Below are 13605 nucleotides of genomic sequence, written 5' to 3'. Positions count from 1 at the left end.
ATTTTTTTCAAAAATTTCCTTTAACCCACGTTTATAGAAAGAGAAGAGAATAAATAGTAAGAAAACATGAGAGAGAAGAGAGGGGAGAATAAATAGGGATTGAGGAGTTAGTTTTTAATTAGGAATGACATTTATACCCATTATATTACCTTTAAAACTTGTTCTCAATATTGGGGGGGCCAAATAGTGACATTTCACATGTGGGAAGAGAAAAAACTGAAGAAAAATAAGGAAATTAGTATAAAAATCTCGAAGGTTGCAACCCTGAAAACCAGCTACTTCGAACTTTTTCCACCACCCCTGTTACTCATGATGAATCAGGTAACCCTCTCTTTTTATCCTCTATTTCACCTCCCAACCCCAACCCTTTAATCCCTAAATTGCCCTTCACCCATCCCATCCGTGAGGGGCCCACCCAATTAAGCCTCTCACAAAACTTATCCGTTCACAGTCACAAAACTTATCCGTTCGCAGTCCTAAACCCTCATCTCGAGCCCATCTAACCCACCATGGGCCTCCCCTGTTATCTCCCCCTAAGCCCATCACTCACCCTCCACCCACTGCTAAAGCCCACAATAAGCAAAAGTCCATAACTCCATTTCACACCCTTAATACCCATCTCTCCTAAATCCCAATACAACCGTGGCAAACCAATCCAAATAAACCCCCACTGTCCCTAACTGCATCTCCTGAACCTCCATCTCCAGATCCAACCGCCCCTTTCTGAGTCTTCTATTGATCCAGATATCTTTGAAACCCCCTTTCCTTTGAACTCCCCCTTGTGTGAGACAAGCATCCTATTTCCCAAAGCAGTCCTCTAGTAATAACTAACCCCCTTTCCACCATCAGCCCCAAACCGATTGCAATTTGAATGGCCCTCCTCTATCCCTTTATGTTAGGTACCTGAATGAGGCTACTTAACAAGGTGGAATAACTCAAGAAGAAAAAATGGACTTTGAATAAAAGTTGAATAAGAAACAATACATTCTACCAGTAGTAGGTGATTCCTACGGCTACCCAAGAGCAATGGCTCTCACATAAACTTCTCTATATCTCAAAACATGTATCTTCTACTCTTCCTTCCCCCTATTTATAGCAATTACGTTCCTACAGTATTAATTAACAGAATCATCCCAATTTGAATAGGACTCTTCAAAAGTAACATGAATTCGAATAGGACTCTTCAAAAGTAACATGAATGTAATATGACTATAACCTGAATGTAATATGACTCTTCAATCTAATCCTAAAAAGTAACCTGAATACAATAGGACTCTTCAAATCTGCCAATCGTTTCCTTCCCTAGAATTTAGGGATTTACTTTCCTTGTCGAGTGTAGAGTGGTGTTACTAGGAACCTATCATTTTATCATGTTTGACCTCCTCATATGGAATGTGCGGGGCATTAACTCCCTATCCAAACAATTGGAAGTTAAGCATTCTCTTAAAGAATCAAAAGCTTCATTTTGTGCGCTTCTTGAAACCCATGTCCATCAAGATAATGCTCATTGGATTGCTCATGCTATAGCCCCCTCTTGGTCTTTCATCTCAAATGATGATCACTCTTCTAATGTGAAAATTTGGATTCTTTAGGACCCCCTTAAAGTTTCAAATTTCTCTCATTAATTCCTCTCCCCAAGTTTTGCACCTAAGTATTACCGCTCCTTCCCCTTCTCTCCCTTTCTTTACCACCATCATCTATGGGTTCAATCATGCTTGCCATTGCCTCCCTCTTTGGGAGGATATCCAATCCATCTCTTCTTCCATTTCGAATCTACCTTGGTGCATTGGTGGGGATTTCAATATTGTTCGCTCTTCTCATGAGCGTATCGGTGGTCACCCCCTCACCCGGCTGCAATTGACGCTTTCAACTCTTGTTTAGAAGACTCCGGCCTTTCAGACCTCCGTTGGTCAAGCCATCTTCTTACTTGGCATAACCGCCATGTGGGCTCGGCTAGAATTGCTTCTAAGCTTGGCCGATTCCTCATTAATGATCATTGGCTCTCCAAATTTCCTTCATCCCATGCCTCATTTTCTCCTCCTAGCCTTTCCGATCATTCCCCTTGTCTTTTTTTTGGATGAATGAATAATATATTAAAAGAGACAAGAGAACAAGATCTTCAAGCAAAAGACCAAAATAAAGAACAAAGACCCCAAGAGACAACAATAAGCTATTCCTTGTGGTATCATCAATAGAAGGGTGGGGAATAGTTAATAATCTAGAAGAAACATCAAAATAGATAGCATTCCAAATCCTATCTATAGAGCGGGATTTGGAAGTCCATCTCCGAAGGTTGTGCTCCCACCAAAGGTGGTGAATGGATGCACAATATACTAGCTTACCGATCCGATCGCAAATGGAGGTGCCTGAAAATTTTCTCTGAATCCAAGACCAATCACAAGAAAAACCAAAGGAACGTCTCAAACGGGGCCAAATGGAAGCCAGGGCTTTTCTCCAGACAGATCTGAAGAAAGGGAAGAAAAGAAAAGGTGCTCAAGGTCCTCCAAACCACTCCAACAGAGGATGCAATTGGGGTTTGCAAGGATATGGCGGCTAATAAGGAAAGATTGGGTAGGGAGAGCATGGTTAAGGCCCTCCAAAGGGTAAGGGAATGGCGAGGGATGAAGCCTTTGAACCAAACCAAAGGGGGACAAGGGGGCTTAGGGTTGTGGGCTCTAAGGGTATTCCAGGCAGAGGCAATGGTGAAGGTTTTTGTGGGAGATGAAAGCTAAATGGGGAGGTCACTAGGGGAGTCAGAAAGAGGGGGAAGATTATCCCAAATCTGTGTGAGAATGGGAAGAGGGGCGGGATTCCAAGATCCATTTGTGACGAAGACGGACAAGGGGTGGATTTAGGGATGCGGGAGTCATAGACAGCTCAGGGGCCAAAGTGGATAAGAGAATGCCCATCGGATGCCACGGGTCAAGCCAAAGAGAGGTGGAGAAGCTGAAGGAGATAGAGGTAGAAATTGCCGAGATGGCACGGGAGCGCAATAAGAGGATTTTCTTCTAAACCCAAAAGGGGTTGGAGGGCAAGGGGGCAATCCAAAGAGAGTCAAACCGGAGAAGATAAGAATAAACCCATTTAACCCAGATGGAATCATGTTTGGAGGCAATTTTCCAGATGAGTTTGAGGAGGCAGGCAAGATTAACATCTATGATCTGGCAGATACCCAAGCCCCCTTTAAAGGTAGGGCGGCAGATGGTTGACCAAATGGTTGAAACGTGATGTTCCTGCCCTTTCCAAAGGAAAGCACAAAACAAGAATTCTACAGCATGGAGGGTGGATTTGGGAATGGAGAAAATTCTCACCAATAGAGATAGGAAGGTTGAAGGACGGAGTGAATGAGGACCACTTTGCCAGCAAAAGACAGAAGCTTGCCCTTCCAAAGCTGAAGCTTCTTACGAATATGATCTAGCATAGGGAATTAGTGGTGACAGGTGAGTCTATCGGAAGTGAGAGGGAGGCCAAGATAGATAACAGAAAGGAGCCAGGCTTGAAGCTCGAGAGCTGGAGAAGGGAAGCACAGAGATGATCGGGGACCCCGGAGAGAAAGAGAGTGGATTTATTAAGGTTGACTCGAAGAGAGGGATTCGAATTGCGAGAGAGAGGAGAGAATAGATGAGATGGAAAGGTGATCTACTTTGGAGAAGATCATGAGATCATCAGCAAAGGCGAGATGGGTAAGATTTAGGGATTTGCACTTGGGGATTGGGGAGACGAGGAGATTATCAATTTTGGCTTGGAGGATGAGGGAGAGGACTTCCAAGGCCAAGGAGAAAAGATAGGGGGAGAGGGGGCAGCCCTGGTGGATACAAACCTGAAAGGGGAATAAACCCGCAGGGGAACCATTGGCAATTATAAAGAATCGGGGAGAGGAGATACAGGCCCCAATCCAATGGATGAAAGGAGGGGGGGAAACCCATGGAAGCGAGGACCTCACAGATGAAGTCCCAACGAATAGAGTCAAAGGCTTTGTGGAGGTCAACCTTAAGGAGAGAAGCCGGGGAGTGAGCATATCTATCAAAGCCACGAACAATTTCTGCACAAAGAAGGATGTTATCCACAATACTTTGACCCGAGATAAAAGCGGATTAGTTCGAGCTCACAAGGGAAGGCATAACCTTCTTAAGCCTATTTGCTAGGACCTTGGAAATGAATTTGTAAAGGAGGTTGCAGAGGGAAATGGGGTGGAAGTCGGAGAGAGAGGAGGCTCCTTGCTTCTTGGGAATAAGGCAGAAAAAAGTTTGGTTAATGGATGAGAGCTGAGAGGGGTTAAAGAAGAAGCTCCGGATGGCCCTAATAAGATCATCCTCAATGAAGTCCCAAGAGGCTAGGAAGAAACCCATATTAAAGCCATCAGGACCCAGGGCCTTATTAGGCTTATGGGAGCGAATGGCAAGAAGGATCTCTTCCGAGGAAGGAATGGCACTGAGGGAGGAGAGGATAAAAGGATCAATGAATTTATTAATGAGGTTAGGAGGGAGGGGGCGGAAAAAGGCTAAAGAAGAGACAATTTCAGCCTTGATGCTAAGGGAGTCCGAAATCATGGCACCTCCACCTCCTTTTGGCTTGACCCATGGCATCCGATGTGCATTCTTTTCACCCTCCTCAGCCCCCGCACTGTTTATAACTCTCGTATTCCCAAATCCACCCCCTTTCCCATTTAATTCCGACGAATCCTGGGCCCCTCTCCCTCATCCTAGTATCACACAAGTCTGGAATTCTCTCCCATCTCTTTCAATGGCCCCTTATGATATTATAGCTTGGCTCCCTACCCCTTCTAAAAAATTCACCACTTCCTCAGCTTGGGACCTCCTTCACACCCCTTTCCCCTCCCCCCTTGGCCCCTGTTGGTCTGGTTCAAAGGTCACATCCCCCGCCATTCTTCTACCCTCTGGAGAGATCTCATGCCTGCCCTACCCACCTGAGCCTTCCTCATTAGCCGTCACATCCCCCACTAACCCAAATAGCACCCTTTGTTGGTGTGGCCATGAGGACCTTGACCACCTTTTTTTCATTTTCCCTTTCTCCAATTCCCTTTGGAGAAAAGCCCATGCTTCTATTTGGCCCCGTTGGCATCACTCCTTTGGATTTGCTAGGGATTGGTCTTGGGTTTTAAGGAACTTTCCAGGTTCTTCTATCTGTGACCGGATCGGTAAGCTAGTCTTCAGTGCTTCTATTCATCACCTTTGATGGGAGCACAACCTTAGAAGATGGACCTCCAAATCCCGTTTTATGGATATGATTTGGAAAGCCATCTATTTTGATGTTTCTACTACAGTTTCTTCTCTTCCCCACCCCTGGTTGATGACACCCCCAAGGAACAGGCTTATATCCTGGGGTTTCACTTCCTCTTCCCAATCTCCCTTATAAAGGTTGTTTGTTGTTTCTTCCTTTGTTAATTTAATTATTCATTCATCCAAAAAAAAAAAATTAGTGTCAAATAACAAGATTTTTATCAAAGAATAGACCCAGTTTATGGAGATATTAGATACAACAACAACAAGCCTTTTTCCCAACTAAATGGGGTCAGCTACATGGATCCTTGCCTACTAATCAGTTGTATTTGAGGCCACACAAGATATGAGGCCTAAGATGCATATCCTTTCTCACCACTTCTCTTAAAGTTATCTTAGGTCTGCCCCTAGTTCTTTAATGTGGTCATGTCACCTCAATCAATTTTCTTGTAGCTTATCATTTATTGGAGCTATTCCCGATCTAGATCTAATATGGTCATTCCTTAGCTTATCATTCCTGTGTTTTGCCATTCATCCATCTTAGCGTCCTCATTTCTGCTACACTATATTTATCTATACAATGCTTCTTAACAACCCAACACTTTGCACCATACATCATAGCCTGTTGTATGACAATCCTATACAATTTTCCTTTGTGCTTTAAATGAATACGTCGATCACACAAGACCATAGTTACACCTCTCCACTTCATCCACCCCATTTTAATTCTTTGGGAAACATCATTATCCTATATATCGCTTCTTTTATTTATTATTGAACCAAAGTACCTAAAATAATCATTTGTGAAATCTCCTTCTCATCAAGTCTCACCACTTCATCATCCATTCATTCATGACCAAAGTTACACACTAGATATTACTTCTTTTTTATGGGGACATTGGATTGGATAACAGGGAAAAAGAATCAAATAGAAAGATGGGACTGAAACTCAAATCCAGTAATTAGGAGGTGGAGTAGCTGCTGCAAATCTGAGGATAATCCAAAGACTAAATCAAATACAACCAATTCTAGTAGTTCAGGAAGAAATGCAAATCAGTTACTTGATTAAATATCCGAGAACAGAATTATATTGCATACTTAACAATAATCACAGAGCAATTAAATTAGCCAAAACTGGTTAGTATACACTAGCAATTTATTCAATGTTCAGAACAGTAAAACAGAAACATATTGTAAAAGGAGCAGAATAGAGATTTCACTCTTAGTTAGTGCTCAGCTAGGTAGTCCTAATCAGAATTCAACAAAAAAACTCTCACATATGAATCTCAGCTACAAAGGGATTTTAATTGCAGCAACTATAACAACATGTAATAGAAGATGAATTGCAGCAACCTAATTAGAACAGTAACTTGCTTGCTTGAATCGACGGAAAGGAAGAAACGGAATAATATATCAAATAGAAAAGCACCCAGGCTTCACACCACAAGGTGGCTGGAAGGATCAAACACAATCTGATCACAACAAGATTTCTTCACCATTGGATTAGATGAGCAGTAATTTGATTAATCAAAATCCATGTGTACTTCTGACCGCCTTACAAACTTATATAGGAGACTAAAAACTGACTACAAAAAAAAGATAAGGCCTAACCCAATCCTTAACTAACAAAGCAAACTAAACTGACTCAAAGCAGGGCTAGACTTATACAATTCTGGTCCCGTGTCCCACCCTAGCTAAAATACTTGATAACAAATTAAACAATGACACTAAAGTAATTCAGTATGTCCAGACTATACCCACAACATATGCCAACTAAAATGGCCCATTACAAAGAAAATACTAGACTAAATATAACCTGAGCCAAGACATATTCTAATAAATTTGCCCATTTGATGATTTGTCTGCAAAGTTGTATTCGAGCTTCCCTAATAACCATCATTCCCCATGCACGTTGTCACAAGAAATTTTTATCCATGTCATATCCACATTAGCCCAATTCATAGTGACTCTTTTGACAGAGAAACAATCTCCCAAGTCCTAAGTGCACTGCTTAAGAGAACACTGACATGAAAAAGAAAGAAAGAGAACATACAGCTCGCATGCTTGCAAAACAAGGATCCATATTAGGTACTTCCAAACCACGTAAAGCACCTGTCAGCCATTCACATGCTTCAATATTTTTAAGCATATGAGCCTCATCAAAAGAACCTTCTAGTAGACATGCTGCATACTGAAATCAAGATCTAGCATTAGACAAAATTTTCTATTCTTTTCACAAGAGGAAAGCTGAGGGAAGCAGAACCGATCAATTAATGCAAGTAATGCACCATCATACCTCAGGAGGAATACGCATCCGTTCAAGAAGTTTATCAAGCTCAGATATCAGTGCTTTATTACTGACAGATTGCATCTCCAACTTATTATTACGAATTTCTATCTGGATAAGACAACAGAAGATGGCAGGTTTAGTCAGGCAATTGACAGCAAGCAAAAAACATGTTTTTCCTATAATTTATACAGCTGAAAGCTATAGAGATGTTAGTAGAACAATGTCCCACTCCTAATGGAAGTACAATACTCATACAAGAGAAATAAAACAGAGTTCAAAAAGCACAGCTTGCTTTCAAGGTACAAAATCCAGCAACCATGATTATTCAACACTATAATTTAAGAAGCACAATAATCAGGAAACGCCAACTGCAAAACAAGGAAGACTGATAGCTTGACCAAACAGAACAATACTGAGTGAAAGCTCAGAATGGATGGAACGATACGCAACGTGACATTCATCAGAGTATAACACAGAGTAATGACATGAAATATGGAAAAAGGAAATCAAGGGGGGGAGGTAAGAAAATGAGAACGAAAAAAAAAATTTGGAGAAGGGAGCACAAGATTTGGAAATGGAAGGGGAAACCTGTTTTACATCACCAGAGAACTCCAAAGCCCAGTAAAAGTACATGGTAAACTAAAAAAGGCATAGCAATATCTACTGCACTGATTGCCTTACTCAACAACATGAATGCAGAGCACCAAAAATAAAATGAAAGGAGAGGGTGGAACGTGGGTTTCCAACTTTCCACCAAGGAACAATTTCCAAGTCCATGCAGATAAAGCAGCATAGTTTAAGGTCCCACAAGATGTAGGCTTAGATCTCTTTTTTTTGAGACCTCGAGACGATACCATAAAAATACCACATCACAGCCATAATCTCGGTTGACTCTAGATCTCGGATCTTTTGATATCTCAGTTCAAATCAGTCTTTATAAATACCCTATCTCGGTCGAGACAAATCGAGATATCTCGTTCTTGACATATCCCCACATTCCTTCCTACTTTGCTGGTTTTGGTGTTTTGGCTGGATTTTTCACTGGAAAGTTGGTTGGATCTCTATCTAGGCTACACCAACAAACTGTTCAGCTTATCTACAACAAGAACTACTAATTCTGAAGCCAATCTTGAAGCAAGGAGAGTGTTTTTCCCAAACTTCATTTTTTTTTTCAAAAACCATGTTCTGCACTGGTGGATGTGGTGTTGGTGGAATAGAAATTGGAGAAGCTGCTTAGTCATTGATTTTACTCTTGTACTCTCATGATATGACTTATGAGTACACCGATTTAATGTGAGATTGTGAACAGTTGAACGTGTTTGATGTATTATTCGATAAACCTTTATGTCTTCATTTTGCTTCATGTTTTATAAGTCTGCATGTTCACTTCAAAGTTAGGGTAGTTGTTTTCTCACAAATCTAAGGCCACCGATGTGTTTAGAAGACGTAAAATAGGGTGAGTACCAAATTTCAGCCCAAATTAAGGCCTAATACTTACCAAGATGGCCCTCGAGTTGACCGAAGATTTTTACCAATTCTTGGCTGAGATCCCTATCGAGATCGAGATCTCAAACCATGTATAGTAGAATACATCATCCAACTCTGGAATAGCATTATAATAAATACACATAGAAGCATTATGATAAACATTTATTAACATAACAACATCAAACAAGAAATGACTGCTCCTTGCTAGCTTCCGGCATGACATACTAGACGAATAAAGAAGTGTTCATCAAGAATATCTATATAAAATGAACATGATCATACCGATTCAATGTCCTCTCTCATGTGCCTAAGTTTTACATTGAAAATGCCCAGCCACTCGTCCATATCATCGACACAACTGGATGCCGATTCTAGCCCCTGAAGTACCTGTATGGTTCAGAAAGCCACAAAAATTCAATAGCCCCCTACAGAAATCTGGCGACCTTCATACAATCAGTTCTGTGTTTCTTATTCCTTTTATCACCAATCAGAGAGGAAGAAAAAGGGAAGTCAAACTTCTGTTGCTGCTGAAAAGCATGAATACTGAAAGACCCAAACATGAATGCTGAATATCTCTTACCCTAAAAGGAAATGGTTACACATAGGAAAAAATCAAACAAAAGGAAAAGAAATGAGATTCAAAGTCACAAGACTCAATAAACAATTATTCAGCATTTCATAGAAATCATCCCACTTGGTAGCAAAAACAAGGACATCAACTTGGATATCTGGCCATTTTCAGTGAAGGCCCATAAAGAACACAGTGGGAAGTGCACAGACTCAGATCAATTGCTCTGAAAAGAATGGCCAATAACACTCATGTAAGCAACCCAACATTAGAGACAGTTGATGCAATGATGGAATAGTAATCTGAATTCTTTTGTTTTCAATCAAATATAGTTTCGATTAATTTCAGAAGACTAGGTGTTAAAAAGGGAGACTAAGAGTCTAAGACTACTAAAAAGTCTGAAGTTTGCAAGAAAAGAAATTCTAAATGGAAGACCATATTGTATTACCTCCTCTACCAAAGGTTCACTTCCCAAAATGGCATGCACATTTGCCGCTTCCAAAGCAAGAAGTTCTCGCTTTAACCTTTCAGAAAATGCCTCTGCCTCACCAATACCCATGACATACCTGTAGACCATAGCACTTTAATTAGGATTGATATCATGACTAGCACAATTAGCAGCCAAGTGAGGTAGGAAAGGGAATAGTATTTTAGGATTTACAAGTTGCAATTATTACTTGAGAGAAACAATTAATTCCGTACAGGAATATTATCTCTTGTTCAGATAACTAGGACTGTTTAAAAGCATCTGGATTGTCATTTTTTGTACTTTCTTTCTTTACATATGTTCTTCATAAACCAGCTCACTCCTTTTGGATCCTCTCCCCAACCTATGTCTTCTCTTTTACCACCAAAGCATCCAATGGCTCTGCCTGACAACAAACTTCCCACCAACAGCTACCCAAATCCAGAAAATCTGATTCACTACTAACCATGAAAGAAACATTTAAATACTGCCCTAAGAAATTATGACACCCAGATGGCAAGCTGAGAACAACAAAATGTTGTAAAATTAAGAATAGAAAACAGAACTTCATACAGGAAAACATACTCATTGCCTTCATTCATCCCCTTATGCACCATGCACAGAGGGAGAGAGCAGAAACAACTACAAACCATTGCTTTTTGTGATTCCCATCAACTTATCTACAGAAAGGTGTACGCATTCAGAAAAACGAGTATGGGTTCGGGTTGTAGGGTGTTCATAAGAATCAAATAGTCTCACATGGAAAGAGGTGTTAGAGAATGAAATGTATACATACGTGCCAAGAAGAGCCTCCATGTCCTCTTCTTCCGCTTGAGAAACTAGATCCTTTTCTACAGTTACTGTCAGGTCATTCTCCGTCACAACAGATGCGACCGGTCCCACATCTTGAGGGTGTGCTTGGTTGGTGACTGCTGATGTATTTTCCTATTAAAGATTCAGGTGATTTAATAATTACTACATTTTCTACAGGATCTCAAAAATCAAATGACAAAATGCCCATGCAAATAAGCTACCGCTGCATTAAGATACTATTAGCATCAAAAGACACTGTAACAGAAATAATAATGCAAATAATGTTGAAAGTCAGAGACCAAAGCTTCTTATAAAGTAAAATAACCACAACTGCAGGGAAACATCCAAATGGAACTTCTTTTATCATAGAAATAAATAAAAAAAATAGCATTAATGTAAAACTGTTGGCTCATACCTTCCATCCATAATAACATTGCTATTAATGGCATTCCAAGTAATACCTAAGGGTACAATACCCCGATAAATTTAAAATCCAATTTTGCGATGCCAAAACCCAAATATCAATCCAGATTAATTAAAAAAAGCAATCATATGATTCATCTATGCTAATTCAACAAATAAAATAGGACCTGAAACATTCAGATAATCCAAAAACCAATCTAACATCACCTACTTCAGATGAGAATACAAAATTAATAAAAATATAAAGAAAGAGGGAAGGATGGAGAACAAATGCCATGTTTTACCTTGGCCCAAAGAGCTATCCCTGAATAGACGTTATTGGAAAGACAATAACATACCAAGTAAGTAAAAATAAATGCAATTTTATACGTACCTTAGCCCAAAGAGCCATCTCAACAATGTCTATACCAACAACTTTTGGAAGACGGGCCAGAACTTCTTTGCACATGTTTAAGATGAAAAGAAGAAGTCGATTCCTACAAGCAAAGATGTGAAAATGGAAGATGAAAAACAACCTAATCTCAGAATATGACTGGCCCATCAAGACCTTGTATCAGCATTCTGAAAATAAGTAAACAATAACCTTACTTATAACAGTTACCGGGAAAGAAGGAAAAGGAAAAAAAAAAGAGTTTTTTTACACGGCACCCACTATTATTGGGGCGAAACTAGTGACCACCCACCATTATGCTCTAAATTACATGGCACCCACTGTCAAAATTAGAAGTTACCCACAGTTAAGATTTTTTTATTAAGTAATGGATAAAATAACCTAAATGCGCTTACCCCCCCCCCCATTTAACTCATTTAAAATTTGAAATATAAATTACCCAAATGCCCTGTGGGGAATAAAACGACATTTTGCCCCCATTTTGACTCACTTCATGACATAAATACCCTTGCCAGAGAGAGAGAAGAGATAGACAGGGAGAGAGTGCTTAGTAAAATTCGGGAATAGGGAGAAGCAGGAGGGAAGTGAGGGTGAGGGAGGTATACCAGGCCTCTTATTGTTATCAAGACCAAGGTAAAACATATCGCCGAAATTTGTCCAAAATCCACCAAATTTCGGCCATTTCAGCTACCAGCGATATTTTTTGTGAACCGAAACTGAAACAGCTCACCTTTCGGTTATCTTGGCAAAAATCACTGATTTTCCGGCGAATCGGCCAGAAAATCAGCAAAACTTCATAGAATTTGCCACCAGCAACATCTTCAGCCGTGAACTTCCCCTTGCAACAGTGGATCTGTTAACTTTCTCCCTAGTGATACGCTCTACATGAATGACCACTTGCGACGGTAGACCTGAACCACCTTACCTTCTCTACCTTTGTAAGTTACCCTCACTACCTACAACTCGTCGTCCTTCCTCATGTATACTTGTCCTCAAGTCTGAGGAGAGAGGAACGCTTATCAGCAGCCGGCGGACGCTAGAAGGGGCAGTGAAGTGTGCCTTTCAGCACTCGCACCAAGAGCATTCAATGGAAAAAGTGAACAGTCTTTATAATAAAAGCATATAAGTATAAAACCCTATTCCCTCACGAAACCCAAGAACTTCTCCCCCACACACATGACCCACCCTCATCCACAATATAAAAAATAAGTGGAGCAGTCCTTACAAATACCCAAACTTTTCAATTTAATCTCGAAATTGCCACTGCTACCTACCCAATGAGAGGACTTGATGTGGATTCTGACTACCAATAAATATACGAAAGAAAAAAATATTTGATGTTTATTATATTATGGATGTCATCAAGGAAGAAAATACGACCAAAATAGAAATTTCGACCTTGCAAAAGGCTGAAATTTCAATGTCTAGGTCAAAATTTCAGTCGAAACTAGACATTTTTTTCTGGAAATTGGAACTTCAATTTCGAGCCTCATATGGGCTCAAAATGATTTGGATTCTTGCATACTACCTATTTCAAGCATAATAAACACAATGGAACTAGTTTTTTCTAAAAAAAAACCATTGAAAATTTATCATTCAAGTATACTAACAAATGACTGGTTTCAACAAGTGCAAATTCTATTGCATACAAGCATAGAATCATCAGCATACATGAATTGTTTGCTAGAATGGTTACATAAACAATAAGTCAACAAAATAAAATGATCAACTAAATCAAGTGATGGTGTCTCACATATATTAAGTTGAACCCTACATATCATATATGCATAAAATAAAAATACATAATTTTAGAAAATAATTATTAAAATCAAAAAATGAAAAAATGGTAGCAAATAATAAAAAAATAAGTTTAACAAAACACAATCATAAATCATAGTCCTAGACTAAACATATATTAATTTCAAG

The 13605-nt window shown here is 39.9% G+C and overlaps 1 protein-coding gene across 6 annotated transcripts in view; it reads right to left on the bottom strand.

The window, feature by feature from the left end:
• Positions 1 to 13605, bottom strand: part of LOC149014842 (exocyst complex component SEC3A-like) — a 60236-nt gene that overhangs the window by 38863 nt on the left and 7768 nt on the right. For all 6 annotated transcript variants that reach the window (XM_089157367.1, XM_089157366.1, XM_089157370.1 and 3 more), the window contains exons 5-10: positions 11662 to 11764; positions 10849 to 10997; positions 10035 to 10152; positions 9301 to 9405; positions 7537 to 7638; positions 7294 to 7431 (exon numbers count right to left, since the gene is read on the bottom strand). In XM_089157367.1, the coding sequence (XP_089013493.1) occupies positions 7294 to 7431; positions 7537 to 7638; positions 9301 to 9405; positions 10035 to 10152; positions 10849 to 10997; positions 11662 to 11764 (715 nt within the window). The remainder of the gene's footprint in view (positions 1 to 7293; positions 7432 to 7536; positions 7639 to 9300; positions 9406 to 10034; positions 10153 to 10848; positions 10998 to 11661; positions 11765 to 13605) is intronic.

This window comes from Hakea prostrata, chromosome 5 (assembly GCF_041222555.1).
Source record: "Hakea prostrata isolate BN-2017 chromosome 5, UWA_Hpros_2, whole genome shotgun sequence".
Taxonomy (NCBI): domain Eukaryota; kingdom Viridiplantae; phylum Streptophyta; class Magnoliopsida; order Proteales; family Proteaceae; genus Hakea; species Hakea prostrata.
This window is presented reverse-complemented; position numbering and strand designations above follow the sequence as displayed.